The sequence below is a fragment of the Manis pentadactyla genome, chromosome 4 (assembly GCF_030020395.1).
Source record: "Manis pentadactyla isolate mManPen7 chromosome 4, mManPen7.hap1, whole genome shotgun sequence".
NCBI lineage: Eukaryota > Metazoa > Chordata > Mammalia > Pholidota > Manidae > Manis > Manis pentadactyla.
Window position 1 is genome coordinate 47,900,311 of NC_080022.1, and position 20,660 is coordinate 47,920,970.

Here is a 20,660-nt window from a genome sequence, read left to right on the forward strand (position 1 = left end):
GATTGAGGAATCAAAACCAAACAGTCTAAGTCCACTTTAGCAAAACATTATGCTTCTGTGTAAAGTCTGCCAGTGAATTTTGAGTTTGTTTTTTCCTTATAAATCAACATGAAACTGAATGGAAATCAGAAAAGTGAATGGCTAAGATAGAATATAAAACATGTTCTTCCACCAAATGGCTATTATTAAACAGTTGAAGAGAAGTGGGCATACCTTACTTAACAGGGTAAGGAGCAATTTGGAGATATCATTTAGTGAGAGGTGACTGCTTACCATAGACTGCAGACGCTGGGCAAGTTGGTATGCATCTACTGTATCTTTTCTTTCTCTGACTCGTACTTTGTCAATTGGTTGTGGCCGGTTATATACAGCCTGTTCTAACAGAATTTAGGAAAAACAAAACAATCTATTATTTTATGAAACTGATTTGCTAAATAGGAAGACACATCCACATTGACTAAACTGTAACAATTTTTAAGTTTTTTAGACCTGAGCTGCTTATCCACAATCCCTACATTTGCTGTGCTACTTGGTAGTTCTCTAATAAGTAGTGTTATTAGTATATGGAATCTCAGTAGAATGGGATATTAAGGAAATGGGTAGTTTGTTTAAAGTCTTATTAAATGAATGCTAAGCCCATTTTACTAACCTTTATGCCTAATATAGAAAATATGATTTCATTTTTCTTTGAGTGGCTGAGGAAGTTTTGACACCTTAGTTGACCTGAAAAGCCAGTTACAATATACAATGCTCTGGGTAAACAAAGACAATGAAATGAAGGACAGACTGTAAATTCTACCTCTAAAAAAAGTAAAATAATCTCTGACAGGAAGTTTTCGGGTTAGTTGTCTTTTCATAGACACAGAATACAGAACATACTCTTCTCAAACAATTGGCTATAAGATTCTAATTACCTTATGATAAACTTTCTTCAAAATGTTTGTCATGTAATTCAATAAAAGCGCATATTTAATAATATGCACATTCATCAACTTTAAATTTAGGAAAACGTTGGGTGAAAGAAACATTCTTCCATGAAAAATATTTTTGCACTTTGATTACATCGAAATGTAGAGGCTCATAAATTATTTCTTTAATTTTAACATTGCTATAGAATTTTTCTTTTATTAGTAAGGCCAACAAGATCACAGGTAATCTGCCTTTTAGGAAATTTGGATCTCTGGTTTTAAATTGAATTTTAAAATACTATAAAACTCACTAACTTCAAGAATTAAAAAATAGAGGCTAAAATATTTTGGATAGCAATTCCAAAAAGCTGAATCTTAAGGGTAAGAATTTAAACACTGCTAAGTAGAATTTCTAGCATTAATAAAGTATTTGGAAATTAAATGGGCTAGTATTAGACTTTTCATAAGTCACTGCATTCTTAAATTGTTTCTAGTACCTGGACTGGATAGTTTTCCTTTAAAATCACACCCCCAATTTTCATTATAGGTTAAAGGGAAATATAATCAATAGAAATCTGTTCTACAACATCTCAGTAATATATTTATATAATAATGTTATAGCATCCTTATGAATTCTGTGCTAAACTCACTTGAATTCTAACCATGAAAGAAATTAATGGGTGCTGTAAGGATACAAAATGTTGAGTAAAAAAATGTTGGGTTTTTATTTTTACCACATCCAAAATTGATTGCTCCTATCAACTCGAGGTATGTATGAATCCGTCCAATACAATTAACATCCCCACAGTTCTTCAGGCCAGGACGTACTGAGGTCTTATTTAAGTATTTCGGTTTGCATATTTCCCTAATTAAGAGAAGGAAGCACAATTATTTCGGGTAAATAAAAACATGAAAAAAGATTTCTGGGGAAAACCTGTAATATTTGAAATATCTTAAAAATTTACCCTCTCTCAATATGTAAATGTATAAATACAATGTTAATACATAATATCCAAGTGTACTTTTTTCTGAAATAAAATATCTTTAACTGATACAATAATTTACAAGTATAGTATGATTTTAACAAGTATTACTTCTTCCTCAATATTAAATTCCAAAGACTGCAGTTACTGCAGGACTTTGAAATTAGAAGCTTATTTATCTACAGACCCAAAAGCAAGCCTGAATCTTTGAATATAAAGAGTACTTTGATAATATATTTAGTATTAGACTCTTCCAATTTTTAATATGTTACTAGGTTCATGTATTTTTTTTCTTTGCTGGAAAATATCATTTAATTATAAGCTACCTTATAAATGTTCAAAATTTTTATATTAGTTTTTAATCATGATGCCAATAAATATTAAGAGCTTACTTTCGGTGGAAAAAAGATACAGATATTACAGGGAATTCCAAAGGAATCAAGAAAACACCAGACTATGAAAAAAATAAGTTTACATAATAAAACAAGTATTTACTGAATATAATGTACCATGCTAGATGGTACAACATGACGTTTAAGATTAACAGAGAACTTGATAGTAGCAAACAATTACTGAGTGCTTAGGCCAGAAGCTGTACTAAAAGTTATACAACCTTAATCCTCACAGCTCTGAGAGAGATTTTATTACTCTTTTTTCAGAGCTGTGGACACAAGGTCAGAGGGATTACTGAACTTGAAGAAGTGACAGGATCCTCACAGACATTATAAACCAACTATTCAGATGTATCATATGAGTATTTATTATTTAACCTTGATTTTAGTTTACAAATACATTATTTGGTGTTCTATGCATCAGACATTTGTTCTAGGCACTAAGAATGCAAGCTGAATATAAAGTTCTTGACCTTCGTGATCTTACATTCTAAGAGGAGAGGCAATCAGTCAATAAATTAATGAATAATACATATTATACTGTCAGGTAGAAAAAAGTGCTAGGAAGAAAAAGTAAGAAGGATAAAGTGCTACAGAAAGACAAAGAGGCGCAGACTACTCTAGGTAGGGTGTTTAGGAAAGGTTTCTATAAACAGAAGCCAAATTTAAATAATAAATTCCATAGAACTTTAGAGGGCAAAAAAAAAAGTTATTATGTGATGTGGGAGGGCCAGAAGTTTCATTGAGAAGTTGAGATTTTTGTGTGTCTTGAAAGAAAAGGAAACAAAATGCACAAATGAAGGTAAGAAAGCAGGAATGAGCATGGTGTAACTGGCTACCACAACTGTTAGGACTCTAAAAACTGTATTATCTAAAGATTATCCAACTCAAGAGGCTTTAAACAGAGCTTAGTACTAGTTCAGTGCTGAACAAACAGTAAGGCATCTAAAAATACCTGTTCATAACTCATTCACTCCATCTTTTCCCCTAAACAACTGTCTTCTGTATTCTAAGCACTAGGGCTGTAACAATGAACAAAACAAAAATCTGACCTGTGGAGCCTGCATTATCATTGCAGGATGGTGAGGGAGAAGACAATACACAAATAAAAATGTATCTTTAGTGGTAATAAGCCACATGAAGATAAATAAAATACAGGGTAAGAGTATGAGAGGGAGGAAACACATGGGTAGTCAGAGGCCTCTCATTTCCCTCCAGCAGACCTGAATGAGACAAGGGAGTAAGATTCACCAAGAACTGGGAGTTTAGGGTAAAAGCTTCCAAGGCAGAGTGGAAAGTCTGGGTCTACCTGAATTGGGAGTGTGAAAATACTGAGTCAAGACTACAGACTCTGGAATCACCTTCACTTAATGTCTCCTGGAACAAAAGGAAAAGTTCCATTTCTTTTCTGAACCTTGTTTTTCTATCTGGAGAAACACACCTGGAGGAAGAGGTTGTCAAGAGGACTGAAGATGATTTAACAATGCATGGCATTTGGTAGGCATTCCATAATGGTTCCAGGTACTATTTTAATAAATAAATTCCCTTAAACAGGGAGTCAATGATTTTACAGAAAGATAAGTATTTTAGCTACAAACAAACCTAGTATGCCTCTTTTTATTTTTAAAAATTCAGCTCTTCTATTTTTAAAAATGCCACCTTCAGTCCCCAACCTCTCTTTTCTATTTATGAATAGAACAGATTTGAGTTACTGTTCAGAACATTTCTATTTGCTTGTACTGTTTTGCTATATCACCATATTCAAACATTCAACTGGTTTCATGAACTAATGCAAATGACATCAGGAAACTACTGCCATACTATCTATCCATCCATCCATATATATATGTATCTTTAGTGGTATATATATATATATATATATATATATATATATATAAGTCATTCTGCTTCACTTAGAATCCAAATTCAAAGTACTAAATAAAATTTGAATAAAATACCACTGAATATTCACTGATGATTCATATGGATTTTGAATCAATTATTTGAAGTCCTTCAATGTTGGCCATTCATCTTCTAATTTCCAAAAATATAATTAGACATCAATACAGATCTTATCTGCCTTTTTTAATAGCATGAATTAGGCAATGTAGAATAATGGATAGAATGATGTATAGAGTTGAGACTGGCACCGAAGTCTGTCTTCTGTCAGTAGCTAGTTGTATAATCATAGGCAGGTCCCTAAACCTCTCATGACTTTGGACTTGTCCTACCAAATAGAGATTCTACAATCTGCCTATTTTACAGGACTGTAATGAAGATTCAGATGATACAGAAAAAGCTTTCAGTAAACTGTAAAGTACTATGCAAATGTCAGCTGTTCTTTACATATATTCTTTCCTTTGATAGTACCCTTCCCCAGTTTTACTTTTAGTAATCTCAACCATCAACAAGACACCTGCAAGTCAAGAACAAGAACAAAAAACTTTTTTTTAGAATAAGGCTATCTGTAAAAGCTAAATTACTTAATACAGTATGGATAAGATGAAGGTTATTGATTTGATGAGCCTGGTTATTTGTTTTGCTTTGGTAATCTCCCTAGGTTACAGCAGAAGCCTTCTGTAAAGATGGACCTAGACAGCTCAGTAGTTCCTGAAGCAATTAACAACAATTATCAATGTTTGACGATGTCTTAACCTATTACGAAAAATTCAAATTACTTTCAGAGCACTTAGGCTAATTATCTTGTTGGTTACTTGCCCATTTGTCACTTAAAAATTCAAATAAAAGGTACTGAAAATTTAGATGGTAAATTTCATGTATCAGAAAATTCCTGTATGCTGATGAAGCTGGATGAAGAAATTATTAACACATAATGCCACAAGCACAAAGTGGAAAGCATTTAAGGCAGCTATTTGGGAGAATGGTTCCTGCAATCTAGCCACAGTTAATGACACTCTTCTTCTGTCACCAAAGTTTTCTTTGCAGTTCAAAGTACATGATTAGCCAGGGAAGATGTTCTCCCTCTCTTCTAGTGCAAAGTGATTTCTGTATTTTCCTGAACTGCTTCTTAAGGCAATCATCTATCCTGGGACCAAACATTCTTAATGAACAGGCAGATGGGTTAAGATACCTATAGATAACAATTTTACCAAGGCTTTCAAAAAAATTTCACTGAGAAATTTTAAGTCTTGCCTATTGAAATATATTAATATGCTAAAGCTCTCTGGATCATTAGCAAAGTAAAATATTGAGTTCCACATAGGCCTAGTGAAAATACTCTAGAGTATCATACATTTAAAAAATAGCATCTAAAATATAATTCTTCCTTACCATTGATCCAAAATGTAATTTCTAATTTTCAAATAGCGTTCTGGTGTTTTAGCTTGGCGTCCCTCAAAAAACTCAGGAATTGCTTGTTTTTCTTCTTCTTGAATGATATTTCTAACTATTTCTACTTCTTGTTCTGGTGCCTTAAGCTCTTCTTCCTCATGGTTCTCCTCTTCTATTTGGCAAGGGGAATGAAAAGGCATTTCATTATCACTCAAATCTTTCTGAACTTCACAAGGCCCTGGAGAAGGCAACTGCCAAGCATCATCTATTATTCCATTTCCATCATGCTTATCACAGTTTTTCATCAGTTTATTACATTTCCAATCATTTAATTCAACTGATTTTTTGTCACTGGTGCTCTGTTTTTCAGTCCAAAACATAATTCCTGAGCTTGAAAGTGTTTCCATCTCATTTTGCTTCATATTCTGATGATATTCCTTGGAAGATTTAGAAATGGGGTCTTCCTGGCTGTCAGAAAGAATAAATTCTCCTTTATGAGTTTCAGGACTTTTACTATTAGGGATATCTAGTAAGAGATCACTACTAAGATTCTTTTGGGGAGCTTGAGAAGTCAATTCATCTGCCTCATCTGTGATGTCTACCTCTTCATCATCAGATAACTTCTCAATTTTTACAGCATTCAAGTTGGGATCAGCACGCCCCCTCAAACCTGATGGCATCCATGTTTTTGTGCCTTCATCTTCATTTTTAACCTGAAGATCACTGTTCTTCTGATTTGGTGTTTCCTTCTCTGGACCATTTACTTTTACCTTATTAAAAAAAATCAAGATAGAATCCCCATATTAACATCTTAAAATTTAACCTGTGGCACAAAAAAATTGGATAAATACGGTATTACTAAACTGAGCGCATGTCAATGGCATATTATACTTTTATTGTGGATTTCTTTAAAGAGTTCACAACTGCATTTGAAATGTAAAAGACTATCATTTCAAACTTCCATAAATATATCTGACTCATCAGGGGTCTGGTGATTTTATCAATCGAACAATCATGACCTATACGGAACATTACTCATTTTTCAGTGCTAAGTTAAAATAGGGATGTGGCTCAGATCAACCACAGAAAATGAACCACCAACAACTATAATACTGAGGTATTCTCTAAGATATTAAATATTTTTAAAGGCTTATTTCTCAGAATATTTGATACCTATACCTCCACTGATCATTTTTTATGTTAAACAATCCTTTCTTTAAAGGAACCTATTTCACCTATCTTTACTAAGTTAAAATAATTCTTCATTTAAGTACACAGAAAATAGAAACAACTTTTTTGCAGGTTCATTAAATGTAGCTCCAATATTATAAAGCTTATAATTTAAGGCATCAAATTATCTTCCATACCTGCTATTATAGACATAAATATCTGTTCATGAAATAAGGAAAATAAAATGAATGTCAGTGAGTATATATGATTTGAAATAAACTCTTTACATACAGAGTTTCTGAAAAATCTTGCACATGACTGACATACCCGAGAGATAATAGCTACCAAAAAAGATTATTTGCAGATCCTTATCACAACTGAATCCCAGGACCATGTATTTGAGATTAACTGGTTTACTATGTAGAGGAGAACAAAAGGACAGTTGGAGGGAAAAGGAGATTTGGAGATACAGCCTGAAATATCTTTTAACAACCTTGCTATCTATTTTAAGTCTCCCATTTTTATCATAAAAATTCAAATAAAATTTCACATTTTACTTAATAATATATTAGTATTTCTTTCAATATTAAAATGTACCCATTCCCTCAAAGTCTTTGAGTAAAATTGACAGTCTAAGATGTACCACATGTTATATAGTCTGAGAAGCATGGTAGTAGTACTAATCAAGTTAAACTCTATTCTGTCCTGTAATACCTAAACTTTAGCAAGCTGCCTTGAAAATACTTTTGCATGGTTAAAAGGGGGAGCAGATGATATGAATCTACCCTCTTACTTCCTTTGCCCAAATGACACTAAGTTAAATAAATCTTGTACACAAGGTAAAACCCATTATTTATATTAAAACACCAAACTGCACTTGACACTTCCAAATTCTATATAATTATGTTCCCAGAACTCAAGCAGAACATACTAAAAATTTCTAAATATCAATAACTACATGGTTGAATATAGCACAGATTACTTGAAAGATGAAGGAACCAGACCATAACTATACCTTTCTGAACACTGCAATTATTAGAGTTTTCAGACAATTCTTTGTAGCAACTATAGAAGTTTCATTGCTATTAAACAGACTTTTGAATCCTGTTAGCATTTATGGCTCCTGATCCTAATCATTCTTTAAAGATTTAATGCAAATATTTAAAAAGAAAAGATATTTTCCAGGAAACAATGACCTCTAAGGTTTTCTCTATGGAATACTACTTGCTTCATAGGATGTTTTTAAGCAATTAATATTTTGTCTATTTAATTGTATGAAATTAAGTGGAATGACATAATACCTATTTAATAGTGATACTCAAAAAACTAAAGATATGCTTTGAGATTTCTGAAGATAAATAATACTTTATGGGTTTTTAAATACTTCACTGTAAAAACTCTGAGCATTGGTGGAAAAAGATAGGTATTAAATGATTTCACTCATATGTGGAGTATAAGAACAAAGAAAAAAACTGAAGGAACAAAACAGCAGAAGACTCACAGAACCCAAGAATGGACTAACAGTTACAAAGGGAAAGGAACTGGTGAGGATGGGTGGGAAGGGAGGGACAAGGGGGAAAAAGGAGCATTACGATTACCAGACATAATGTAGTAGGGGGCACGGGGAGGGCTATACAACACAGAGAAGACAAGTAGTGATTCTATAGCATCTTACTATGCTGATGGACAGTGACTGTAATGGGGTATGTGGGGGGGACTTGATGATGGGGGGAGTCTAGTAACCATAATGTTGCTCATGTAATTGTAGATTAATGATACCAAAATTAAAAAAAACAACTCTGAGCATTAAGACTAATGCCTGAATTTAAGAAATAGTTTTGCTTACTAACTTTGTTTTAAATATTATCATTATTAGCTTGGATATTTACATTCTGTTTACCTTATTTTTAAAGTATTGTCTGGCATAACTCTTCACTTGTAAAACAGTACGACTTCCAATTAGCTTTGCAATTTTGGTCCACCTTCGGCCAAATTTAGCCTGTTATCAAAATGGGAAAGAAATTGCTTTTGCTTAATTTACTCATTAACATTGAGAGCAACTGCAACATCAAAACAAACAAAAAAACCTGAAATACCAACCAATCTTTATTTTCTAAAGCACACAATGAAGCCTCATACATAGTTAAGAGTCTAAAAATGAAAGCCTACATTCTTCTTTAGGAATCTGGACTTTTGAAAACTGACCAAAATGATTTAGAAATTAGTTTTCTTTTTATAACTATCTAAAAGAAGATCCATCACTTTTATATATTCTTAACAGTATGTGTTCATATTACGAATTACAATGCTCCAAATCTAAGAAACAACTGCCTGAAAGACAGGCAGGTTACATTTTCCATTCATAGATCCAACTGAATATGTTCTGATACTAAATTCAAAACATTAGTTTTTACCTAGATTCCACCTGTTACAATATCCATTACCTGTCCACAGCAGATACATTTACACTACACAAGTATCACAGTAAACTGTCTTATAAACCAGAGCGAAGCAACCTGCAACCAATGCCTCACTACATTCCTCTATCAAAGGCGGCCCACCTATTAACACCAGAGCTGTGGTGGGAAAACCCTGAGAATGTGGGGGAGCTCTAGTGTGTTTTGAAGTACAGAAAGGAATGCAATATAATTAGCCTAAAGTTAAAAGAGATAGGTATCAAAAGCCTATCATTTGATTCATAAATCTCCTTTATAATTTCTCCAACAAAAGATACTCCCTACTTCCCAAAGTAGCTCAGTAATCCTAACTTTTTAGTTGTTAAATTATGAAAAACAACCAACCAAACAAAAAAAGCCGCAACTCAGGAGGCTGATACCAGGGCCAGATTTATATAGGCCAAGCAGTCATGACTCGGCAAATCATCTTAAAAAATCTGACTCAAGCGGTGAACTTTAATTTATAAACTTACTTTTGGTATTCATTAGAAAATACGACATATGGATAATTTCTTAAAACTGAAAGTACTTCTGGGAAGATTTTTAGTAAGAATTATTTAAGATTGTTAACACTCAGCTGAGATCAATTTACTGAGGAGTGAGTTATCGTTATTATGGGATGAAGACAAAGGGATAACCTCATAGCATGGAGTACTCTGGAAACAGGGAAGATCTGGAGAAAGTGTGACCAGTTGGGATTGTAGGGGCTTGAGGAGTATGAAAATTGGTCTAGGGGGTGGGGAGCACACTAACAAAAAGAGCAAAGAAAACATTCACCAATTTTAAAATAGAGCAACAGGACAGCTTTATGACCAAAAAAGGGAAGGAAAAATCTTCCTTCATTATTGAGTACCACATAATTCCCTTCTCTCAAAACTAAGAGAACTCAGTCAATAAGCAAACTATATCAAAAGGTCAAAAAGGCCAGGAATACAACCAACAGTTCCATGTATTTTTGTGGGAAAACATTCTAAGTTTAAAATATGTTCAAATAGATGAAATATCTACATATGCATAAAATAAATACACATTTGTTTATATATAGAGAGAATATCTCTGGAAGAATAAACATAGACCAGATTAAAATGGTTGTCCCCGGCAAAGAGAACTAAAGGCTGATACAGGCGAAAGAGACTTAACATCCAAGAAACTTTAGGTATCTTTTGAATTTTGAACCATGCAGCCTCTCTACCACCAATATCAACAATATTAAACTAAAAATTCACAACCTATTTGTGTGTGTGTGTGGTCTTTGTTAAGGGGCAAAACACCAAAATTAAAAGCAAACTCAAATAAATGATTGGTTAATTAAAGTTAGATTACATAATTATGCAAAACAATGAAATACCAATATAGAAAGCACCAACAGCACAGGAGAAAAACCTCAGAGGAGATAAAAAGACCCTTAAGATAGTTTATGTATTTATATATTAAAAAAAAAAATCACAAAATACACAGATGTCATGGTGATGACTATACAAATACCAACACATTTTATTTCCCATTATCTGTTGAAATGTTAACAATGATATTTTAATTTTCATTAATAAATCCTACATATATATTCCCTATTCTATATATGTGATATATAAATATATATAATTTCAAAATTAATCAGTAACAATAATACTGGGTAACATGTACCTTAGAGGAAAAGATACAATCTACTCTTAAAAAAATATTCCCAAATATTTCATTGTTTCTTCATATTAATAGGAGTATTTTAAGAATGAAAAACTAGTGTACATATTTTTTCCATCATGCAACTTGCAGACATTTAAATAAATCTCAACGGAACATTCATTCAAAAGAAACATTTCTGGTCTTCGATTACATCTACTAAAATATTTTAGACTGTGTGCACAATGTCAAATATCTGAATTAAAAAAACTCGGCTGATCACCAAGAGTTCCATATATACAAATTTTTATTTTTCTCAAGAGAAAACATCAGATAACTAAATAATTTTATCTTTTAATCCAGGTAGTTGGTGTTATGTATATATATATATAGCTCAATATGATGGGTTTTATTAACACTAAAAAAAGAATGAAAACTATCTGCTATATTGATGTATATCTATTTTAATATTTTAGTAACTTAGATATGAGGTCAGAGGAGGAATTCTCTTGTACTACACTACAAACATCATCACTATAATACAGAAAAACTATAGATTGCGATCACTAAAAAGAAAAAGAAACTTCCGGTCTCTACAAATTAATTTAACCTTATAATTCTACCAATATTTGCTTCTAGAATTATTTTACTATAAATTAAAAATTGCTCTATTTACCAGCCCTTGTTCAAACAGCTCTTTTTCTTCTATCGTCCACTTTACTGAGTAACTGGCTGGTTTTGTAGGACAGTGTACCCTGAAGGGAAAAAAAGGAATTGCAAAAAAAATTTCTGAAATGGAACATTCCATATTTATGCAGCTAAAGGTTAGAGATAGCCATTGGCCAAATTCAATACTTTGAGTATAAGAATTAAAGAAGAAGAAAGACTATAGCCTCTACCTGGGTGGACAGATTTACCCTGTCTTGTATACTTCTCTAGCTCAGGATGATAGGAGCCCCAAAAGACCTAATCCTTGGGTCTGAGTGAAGATACTAAAAGACATCAAAGGAAGTCAATAAGATAAAAACAAATAGGCTTTCTCAGATTGGACACAAAGAAGCAGACATTAACATACTTCCAAATCCTGAAAAGCACCTAAGAGTTTAAATTGGCTTCAGAAATAACTCTGATTCTTCCGTGAAAATCTATGTAAATACCAAGCCAGAAAAGTAAAAATCTATGGCATTAAATTTATTCCTTCTGAAATGTAGTACCTTAAGAAATTAATAAAATAGTGATGCAACTCCCTAACTGAAGCAAACCATTAATCTTTTCACTTTTTGTTGTTTATTGAGTGAAATACAAAAGCCAAAGTTTGCTTAGTGCTCAAACTCTTGGCATAAGTCTACCCTTTAGTAGACCATAAACATGCAAATTTATAAACACTCAGTAACATCAAATTTTCTTCAATTACAGGGAAAGGATATTTATAACAGTTAATATTTAATTTCTCTAGATCATTTTTGAAAGCCACAAATGCAAACTAAATTTCTGTCTGAAATGACTGAAAATCAACTGACAGGACAATAGAAATCAAATCAATTCCTGATATATTAGGTAGCAGCTCTTAAAAATTTTCCCACAAATCTCTGGAAAGGGAAACTATCTTTTCCTTCATCTAATGGAACTGCCTATGTAGGGCCATAAAAGAAATTCTGGCAAATAAATAACATCATAAAATTATTTTGTAGCATTGCAACACCTGTACAAGAAATTTTGGTTTTATATTTTTGTATAACCAAAGGCCTAGTGGGCTTTTTCATAAGCCCACTACAATTTCTTGTTTAATTCTTCCATGATTTTTAAGTAATCAAAAGGTTTTAAAATATAAAATATGTACATACATGATTTTTGCTGTTTTCTGCAGACTGCACCACATGAAAAAAAAATAAGGAAGCTTGTGAAGAAGTTTTTAAAAGTAGAATTCAAACTTTTAAAAGTATTATAAATTGATTTTACCTTTTCATGTATTTTTTATCATCTTCCTTTTGATCAAGCCAGAATTTTTCTGGAAGTGATTTTTTAGATAAATAGTATCTGTGTAATTATTAAAGAAACTTTGAAACATAATAAAGTCATATAATTTTTATATGACTTACATAAATAAAGAAGGCACTCATATACTTATGAAAGTCATACTTGAATCCTGACTAAACCAATGCCTCTCAAAATTCTATCCAGGTCTACAAAAATTATAAAATAAATTTGTCATTATATGGATTAAGTATTACATGTGAAATCACATGAACAGTGCCTGCACAAAAGGTGTGTTACATAATGCTAGTTTCTCTTATCTTCTTTATTAAAAGTGGCTAAGAAATATCCTCAATGTTTTATTTAAATCTTTTTTCCTAAAATATATGGAGAATGTAACAAATGAATTTGATAGGTTGTCTACGGCAATTTAGGAATATTTATTTTATATTCTAAAGGTAACAACAGAGAAGAGCTCAGGGTTGTTCTCTACCCTAACAAAAGTGATAAACACTTAGGTTGTATATACAAGGGAGCCTCCCTCTCAACCTTCTTAAAACTGGCCTACTGCAATACTCTTAGATTAGTCTGGTATATTCTTCATTTAAACAATATTGACTGTGTATTATATATGTCAGGCACTATGCTAGGTACTAGAAGCAAGGACAAAGACAAAAGAAAACATTACCCTTATCCTCTAAGAACTCACAAAGGCTCTTACTCTCCTTATTTCTGTTTCCAAAACAGGAAGTGAACTAGTGACTACTTAAGGATTCATTAACCTAGAACTGCATTGTTTAACACATTAGCTAAAAGCCATATGGGTAGCTATTGAGTACTTAAAATGTGGCTAGCATGAACTGAGATATGGTACAGTAAGTATAAAATAAACACTGGATTTCAGAGTATTAAACAAAGAATGTAAACTATCTTCATGTTTTTATATCAGTTAATGTTGAGATGACAGTATTTTAAATACAGTAGATTGAATAAAATATACTGCCAAAATTAATTTCACCTATTTTAAATGTGGCTACTAGATATTTTACATGATACGTGACTCACAATATTTTTCTATTTAAAAGTAATGATCTGGCTATAACAACAATGTTTGGGAATAGTTAGAAATAAGAAAGCCTAAAAGGGATTAACCTATAATAATTAAAGGTACACAAATACTTTGAAATCAATAAAGCAACCGGGAATAAAAGGAACAGAGGAATTTTGCTTTAAAAAGGAGGCAGAAATCCATTAAATACAAATTAGAGAGTTAAAAAAAACCCCACTACTTATCAGACTAGTATTAATATTTATAAATCAGGAATCAGAAATCATTTTGTTCAATCCTTTCATTTATACACATAAGACAACTAAGTTCCAAAGTAGTTAAGTTGCCGACATAACAAATAGATGAAAGAAACAAGGATAAGCAGATAGTGGCTGAACCATGGATAAAGATAAGCAACTTCTGAGAGAAAAATTTTCATCCTATAGTATTTGTTCTGTGCTTTTTATTTAGATTTCTGCCACATAACACCTGTAAATTGGCAGAATAAGAAGTTAGCAGTTTTACATATTCTAATTTTGTGTCCTTGGATAAATTAACATCTCTGGGTTTCTTTAAGCTTATGTAAATGAAAATGGAGACTAGGACTTGGACTATAGGTTCTAGTTGACTTAGAAAATTCTGTAATTTCTACTCAATATTCAGATAGTATAAAGAGCTGGGTGACAACTCAAAAAATACTGTTAGAGATCAGACTTAGCAGTAAACAAAACTGAAGGATAAAATGCTGCTTTTAGCATATGTAGGTAACATATATAATAGCAGACTGGGCCAAATAAAATCCATCTAGTAATTAACAGTGGTCTCATTTCTCAGTTTTGCATTTACAGACTTTTAACCCTGAAATATTTCCTTTCCTCATAATCATTAAGGATACTCTTCTTCCAACAACATTTTCTCGATAACGGCTCTGTTCTCTTCACTGATGGTACTATCCAGAGTCCAAGGCTATAAAAAAGAGAAGAATGTATTTTTATTTACCACCTTTTGAAATTATCTTGTTTTGTTAAATGAAAATACATGATGAATCAATGATTCCAAATAATATAGCTACCATTTACTGATCATACAGAAATATCTTTGCTTCCCAAGATGCTATTAGATAGGCTTTATTATTTCACAGAGGCATCCACAGCACTGCCAGCATTTCAAGTGCAAGAGTTGAGACTTGGTGCACAAGTCTGTGGGATTCCAAGGCTCAGGCTCCTATGCATGATAAAGTAATAATGGCTATCATGTTTGAGGAATTATTGGGTATTGGGCATTTCGCTAAATACTTCACTTATTCCCCAAACTCACAATTCTCTATTTTTCCTTACATCACAACTTCTTCTTAAATGATCAGTCATTTTCAACTCTCAAAGCTTAAAAATTATCAGCTTAGGTCCCTTTTTCAAGCTCTGTCTAGTTTGCTATATCCAACTTCCCACTCAAAATTTCCAAGTGGTTATCTAGTAGGCTTCTCAAACTTAACATATTCAAAATAGAACTCACATCACATACCTTCACCTGCTTTACTGCCTGCCTTCCCAACTTCAAAAATGGCACTACTAGTCACCAAGTTATTACAGCTTGAAACCATCCTGTATTCTTCCTTTTCCCTCAATCCCCATTATCCAATCTACCAACCAAGCAGTTCTACCTCAAAAATGTAATTCACATCTGTTCACCTCTGCAACAACCTCAGGCCAAGCCACTACCAGATTCTGCTCAGATTACTACAAGTGTTTCCTAGCTGGTCTCTCTGATTCCACTCTCCTTTCCTTTATAAGTATGATTCAGCTCTTATTTGCCTCTCCAACTTACAGCTGTCACTGTCCCCTTTCCCACTCAATTCTAGACACTGGCCTTCACAAGAGCCTTTGTGCTATTCCTTCTGCCTAGAATGTTTTTCCTCAACTCTTCACACATCTACTCCTCTCTTTTTATTACTTTTCAATTTAAATGTTGCCTCCTCGGTTTCCCTCACTGACAACTTCCACTAAAGTAGGTTCACCACCCTATTACCTCATTCAGCATCTTGCTCATGATCTTCATGACCTATAATTACTTTGTCTACCTGTTTATCACCTAAGTTCTTTGAGAGCTAGACTATGTTTATCTTGATTATAGTTGCATCCTGTAAACCTGGCTTTGTGTCTGACACATGGTAAGTACTAATATAACTGCTAAATGAAGAAAGGAACCCTGAAATGACCCCCATTTCTTAGATGAGAAACTGAGGTTCAAAAATCTGGTAAGTACAAGGATTTATACCTAAATCTAGTTGGCTCCAAAGCTGTTTCCCAGAAAGCCATTTCAAAGTCAAAATAAATGAGAATAAATTTCTTCTATTTTTGATGTAAGAAAAATGTTTCAGTGTTACCTCTGACTGCTGAGAACTAGCACCAAGAGAAAAAAATAAAAGAGGTACTCTGGGCAATGAGTAATAGCTTAACGCACCTTATATTTTCATAAAATACTTACAATAAGACCATTCTCAGTTCTCCACGATGAATCAAGATAATGATCTTGTAAAGCAGATGCTGTATTTTCATCATTTCTGTAATAATTAAGAAAATGGGTATAAAAATGATACACCAGTTAATGGATATAATTTAGATAGCACAGTGACTGAAGGTTGTAGATGTTAAGCAAATACTTAGTTCCCTTTTTCCCTTAACTAACAGATATAATATTGCATAATTGTGTGCCCCACCTCTTTGGCCTGTGAAATACACAGAGGCTTTAAGCCTCCCCATCTCAATTACTAAGCTTCGTATCTGTTCTCTTGTTTCCCATGAATAAACAATTTTATGAGGAAAAAAAATACCCCAAGGCAGCAACTTCAACATGCTCTGTGGTCATGAACCAACACTTCCAATTTCTTTTGATGAGTGTCCATGTGTACACAGGAATTCAACTTCATTAATTAATTCTTTTAGTTTTATCTAAAGCATAAAGCCGTCAACAATACCACCCTCAAAATGGAAAAAAAAAAAAGAATAGATGGAAGAACCACAATAGAAAATACTCAAGAGTTCAGTACAGTGAAAAGATAGTGTGATGTTTTCATTACAATTCATATAATTAAAAAAACTAACTTGTGTTATATGAGGGCTTTTCTATGTCTCTGGGAGATTAAATGTTAGTTCTCTCACTCTCTTTATTGAACTAATGAGAACTCTCAAAGTCAAATTGTTCACTTCATATGCGGTTGAAAAGTCAAGTTTTGGGAAGCCCAATTTATGCTATAATTAAATATTTGCTTTGGTATGTCTTTAAGTTACTGAGTTTCCCAATTAAGTTGTTGACTTCTCCCAGATCTAGTCTGGTGGTTAGAATTTTGTACCTCTTAGACTGCAAGAAACTACAGGTTTACACTTTTGAATCTTCAATTGGCACTAGTTACAATAAATTGTGGAATTAATAGACTATTTTTGATGAACTAAAAGCAATGATGGTAAAAAGGTTTGAACTAAAGTGTCATTGTTGGCTTGGTGTAGGCTATCAGGAATGCTAAATAAAGGATTTTGAGATGTACTGGCAAAAAGACACCTTTGCTTAACTAACTAGGTTTGCCAAGAGTGCAGGAGGTGGAACTAGTATCATTTCAAGTTTACTGCAAAAATCTTTTCAAATAGTATTCCCCAATAAGGACGAACAACTTCTACACCTCTTGGTGTATGCACCTGGACATCTACCTGAATTTTCTTAAGTACCACAAATCAACATGTTCAAATCTTAGCCCACCTTGCCTCTCAAATCTGCTGCTCTTCCACTGTTCCCTATCTTAGTTAGTGGCACCTCTAGTCCCCTTCTTGCCCAAGCCAGAAATCTGAGCCTGCCCATATTTCTTCACAATGTACATTCAATTTGTTGCCAATTCTGATGCTTCTCCCATTTTCTAATCCAGTTCTTCCACTATATTCACACTGACCTCTGAGGTTCAGTAGTTTCAGACCTCGTAGTTTTCCTGGGTGAGTACATGACCTAAAGCTGACAAGCCATCCACCTTCTCTCTTTTATCTTTTTCCACTTACCTCCATCTGGCTTATATATAAGTTTTAATACGTCTTATTCAATAAGAATGCTAATTATATGAAAGCAAGGACTTAAGTTTTGACAACTGCTACATACCCAGTGTTTAGCAGATAAAAGCTGCTCATTCAGTATTTGCTGAATGACTGAATGAATTAGGTGAGGCATGAACTGCACAGGTCTCTAGGAGTTAAGGAATGAGGATTTTATCACAAAGCCAAGTGGGGATTGAAGAAATTATTACATGATCAGAAATGGATGGAAGAAAGACCACTCTAATTTCAGGAAACAGAAAGGGGTCAAAGGGACAAGAAACAGTTAAGAGGGAATGATTACATAAATTAGTACTAGAGAGGTGACAGGAACTTAGACCTAGGGAACAAGCAATGTGCACAGGAAGAAGTGAATACGTTTAAGAGGATATTAAGAATAAACAGACCATTAATAACTGATAGGACAGAAGGAGTAAAAAGAAAGAGGTAAGGAAAAGAGATTAATCTAAGACTCTGCCTTGGGTTACTGGTTAGATGGTGCCATTTATTGAACTAGGGAACTTGTAAAGGTAGATTTGGGGTAGGGGGTGGGGTTGGAATTTATAAGCTGAGACTGAGGTGCCTGTGAACATCCAAGAGCACATCCACAGGACTGGATAAAATGGATCTGAAGTTCAGGAGAGAGATTTGGGTTGGTGACAAAACGGAGATCTTCTGATTCCTGAGCAGACTAGGCCTTTAAAAAATAACTCCAGAAGCACATTTTAAAAAATGGTGGGTATCAATTTCTTACTTGGAAAACAAGGAGTCAAAGGGCTAGCTAGCTCCCTCAAGCTGGAGGTTGCTGTTAAAACCACACTGGCCAGCTCTGCAGGAGTCCCTATTAAATAAATTGCGATCCCTCACTGGGTCCTCATAATTCCATCACTGAGGGTAGCGGGATAGTAGCGAACATTTACAGGGCACCTACTGTATGATAAAGCACATCCCATAATTATTTCATTTGATCCTTCATAATAACCATACGAGATATGCATCATGATTGTCAGTTTGCACACAAGATGTCTTAAGTTCAGACAGGTTAAATGTCTGGCCCAAGGTCACACTGCCAGTAACTGGCACGGCCAATCAATGCGGAAGGAGAACCCAGGGCTGTCCAACTCTAAAGTCCTGCCTCTTTCCTTTAAGTAAAGTCGCCTCTGTAGTCTGTCACATTTACCGCTACGTGGATAAGGAAGCCTGTGGCCACTAGGGATGAAACAACACGCCGAAGGTCACACGGCTCGCAAGCGATGGAACAAGGACTCCTGAGCTCAGGACCTGTCCACGGGCCGCCCATGTTCTATTTGTCAGACGAGGGCAAGGGGGCGGATTATGGCGACAATATGGTGTGGAGGCAACGGGGGAAGGAATCTTCCTGTAGAAGAGAGTACACCGTGCCAGAGTAGGTGCCCTCACAGTATCCCAGTAAAAGCTGAGAGCCACCCGACGCTAGCTCTAGGTACCCGCCCGCTGGGCTCAGGACTAGCCGGCAGGCGGGATGGGCGAGGCGCCTTCCGGGCCGCCAGGCGACACTGGCCCAGGGAATGGTCTGTCGCTCCCCTGTCCCTTGCTGGACCCTCGGCCTGTCCAGAGTACTCTCGCATCCGCGCTCCCCACCCCCGCTGCGAGGCCCGGTCTCTACACCTTACCCTGGCTGTGCCGCCGCTGACACCACGTCCCCTTCCACATCCACTTCCACCTCCTCGGCAGCCATGTTGGGACCTGACCCCATTCGTCCTCGAGAGATCCCGCGAGAGGTGGACGGCCAAGGGGCGGGGCAATGCGTCACGGGGCGAAGTTGAAGCGTCTTCCGGCATCTCTGGAAGTCGCGGAGGTGGGGCTTCTAGAGAAACGCTACCGTCGTGTCCGGGGCTTGGTGTTTCTGACTTTTACTGAAGCGTGAAGAACTTGGCAAGTGGTCCAAGCTTGGGAAGTGGCCAGGCTTGGACTTTGAAGAGGTTATGCTCTTGGACAAATTCTTTAGAGCCTCAATTTATAAACTGGGTGTAATAGTAAATGTCTGTCTGGAGTGCTGAAAAGGTCAAGCCAGAGTTGCTTTGACCTGTGAAGGTAACAACAATGAAGGACCCTTACTTGTTTGTTTTCTTTCTTTTTTAAAGAAAAGAATTATTCAACACTTCTGTGAAATGCTGAATAACTTATATTTTAAAATTTAAAAAATTTAGGAATATAATTATGATTGTTTATATTTTATTTCATAGAGATCTTCACAATTAATTTAAAAATTACTTTCACCACCATTGGTCTTTACAGTAACCCAATGAGGTAAGCTGGGCTAATGTCATTGATCACACTTTACAGGTAAGGAAACAGGCTTAGAAAGTGGACTCCAGGCCTTTTGACTCTACTGAATGCTCACCTTTTACAAATTATGTTACTAGAAACTGTGAAAGATAAACACCAGTTCTCTCAAAGACTTTAGGGCTTCTCAAGAAATTAGATACTGCCCTTATGCATATGTATTCTACCTTAGCATCTATCACACGCATTATTGTAACTGTTTATTCATTTGTCTGACTCCATCACTGGTCTTTGAGTTCTTCAAGAATAAGTGCTGTATGTATCTGCTAGTCTTTATACTAGTCCTTATACTGGCAGCATGATGTCTGACATGTAGTAGGTGCTCACTAAATACTGAACTGATGAATAAATGACTCAATTAGTTAATGGAATGAGTTCACTTTACTGACCTACCTATTCTCAATATGTCATATCTCACCTTTG

General features: G+C 34.5%; 1 protein-coding gene across 3 annotated transcripts in view; it reads right to left on the minus strand.

Annotated features, from left to right (window-relative positions):
• Positions 1 to 19,688, minus strand: part of MYSM1 (Myb like, SWIRM and MPN domains 1) — a 41,091-nt gene extending 21,403 nt beyond the window's left edge. For all 3 annotated transcript variants that reach the window (XM_036911234.2, XM_036911233.2, XM_036911235.2), the window contains exons 1-10: positions 19,565 to 19,688; positions 16,327 to 16,402; positions 14,738 to 14,808; positions 12,780 to 12,857; positions 12,665 to 12,688; positions 11,497 to 11,575; positions 8,645 to 8,743; positions 5,575 to 6,344; positions 1,643 to 1,773; positions 274 to 377 (exon numbers count right to left, since the gene is read on the minus strand). In XM_036911234.2, the coding sequence (XP_036767129.2) occupies positions 274 to 377; positions 1,643 to 1,773; positions 5,575 to 6,344; positions 8,645 to 8,743; positions 11,497 to 11,575; positions 12,665 to 12,688; positions 12,780 to 12,857; positions 14,738 to 14,808; positions 16,327 to 16,402; positions 19,565 to 19,647 (1,515 nt within the window). In that variant the 5' untranslated portion in view covers positions 19,648 to 19,688. The remainder of the gene's footprint in view (positions 1 to 273; positions 378 to 1,642; positions 1,774 to 5,574; positions 6,345 to 8,644; positions 8,744 to 11,496; positions 11,576 to 12,664; positions 12,689 to 12,779; positions 12,858 to 14,737; positions 14,809 to 16,326; positions 16,403 to 19,564) is intronic.
• Between the last annotated feature and the right edge of the window lie 972 nt (positions 19,689 to 20,660).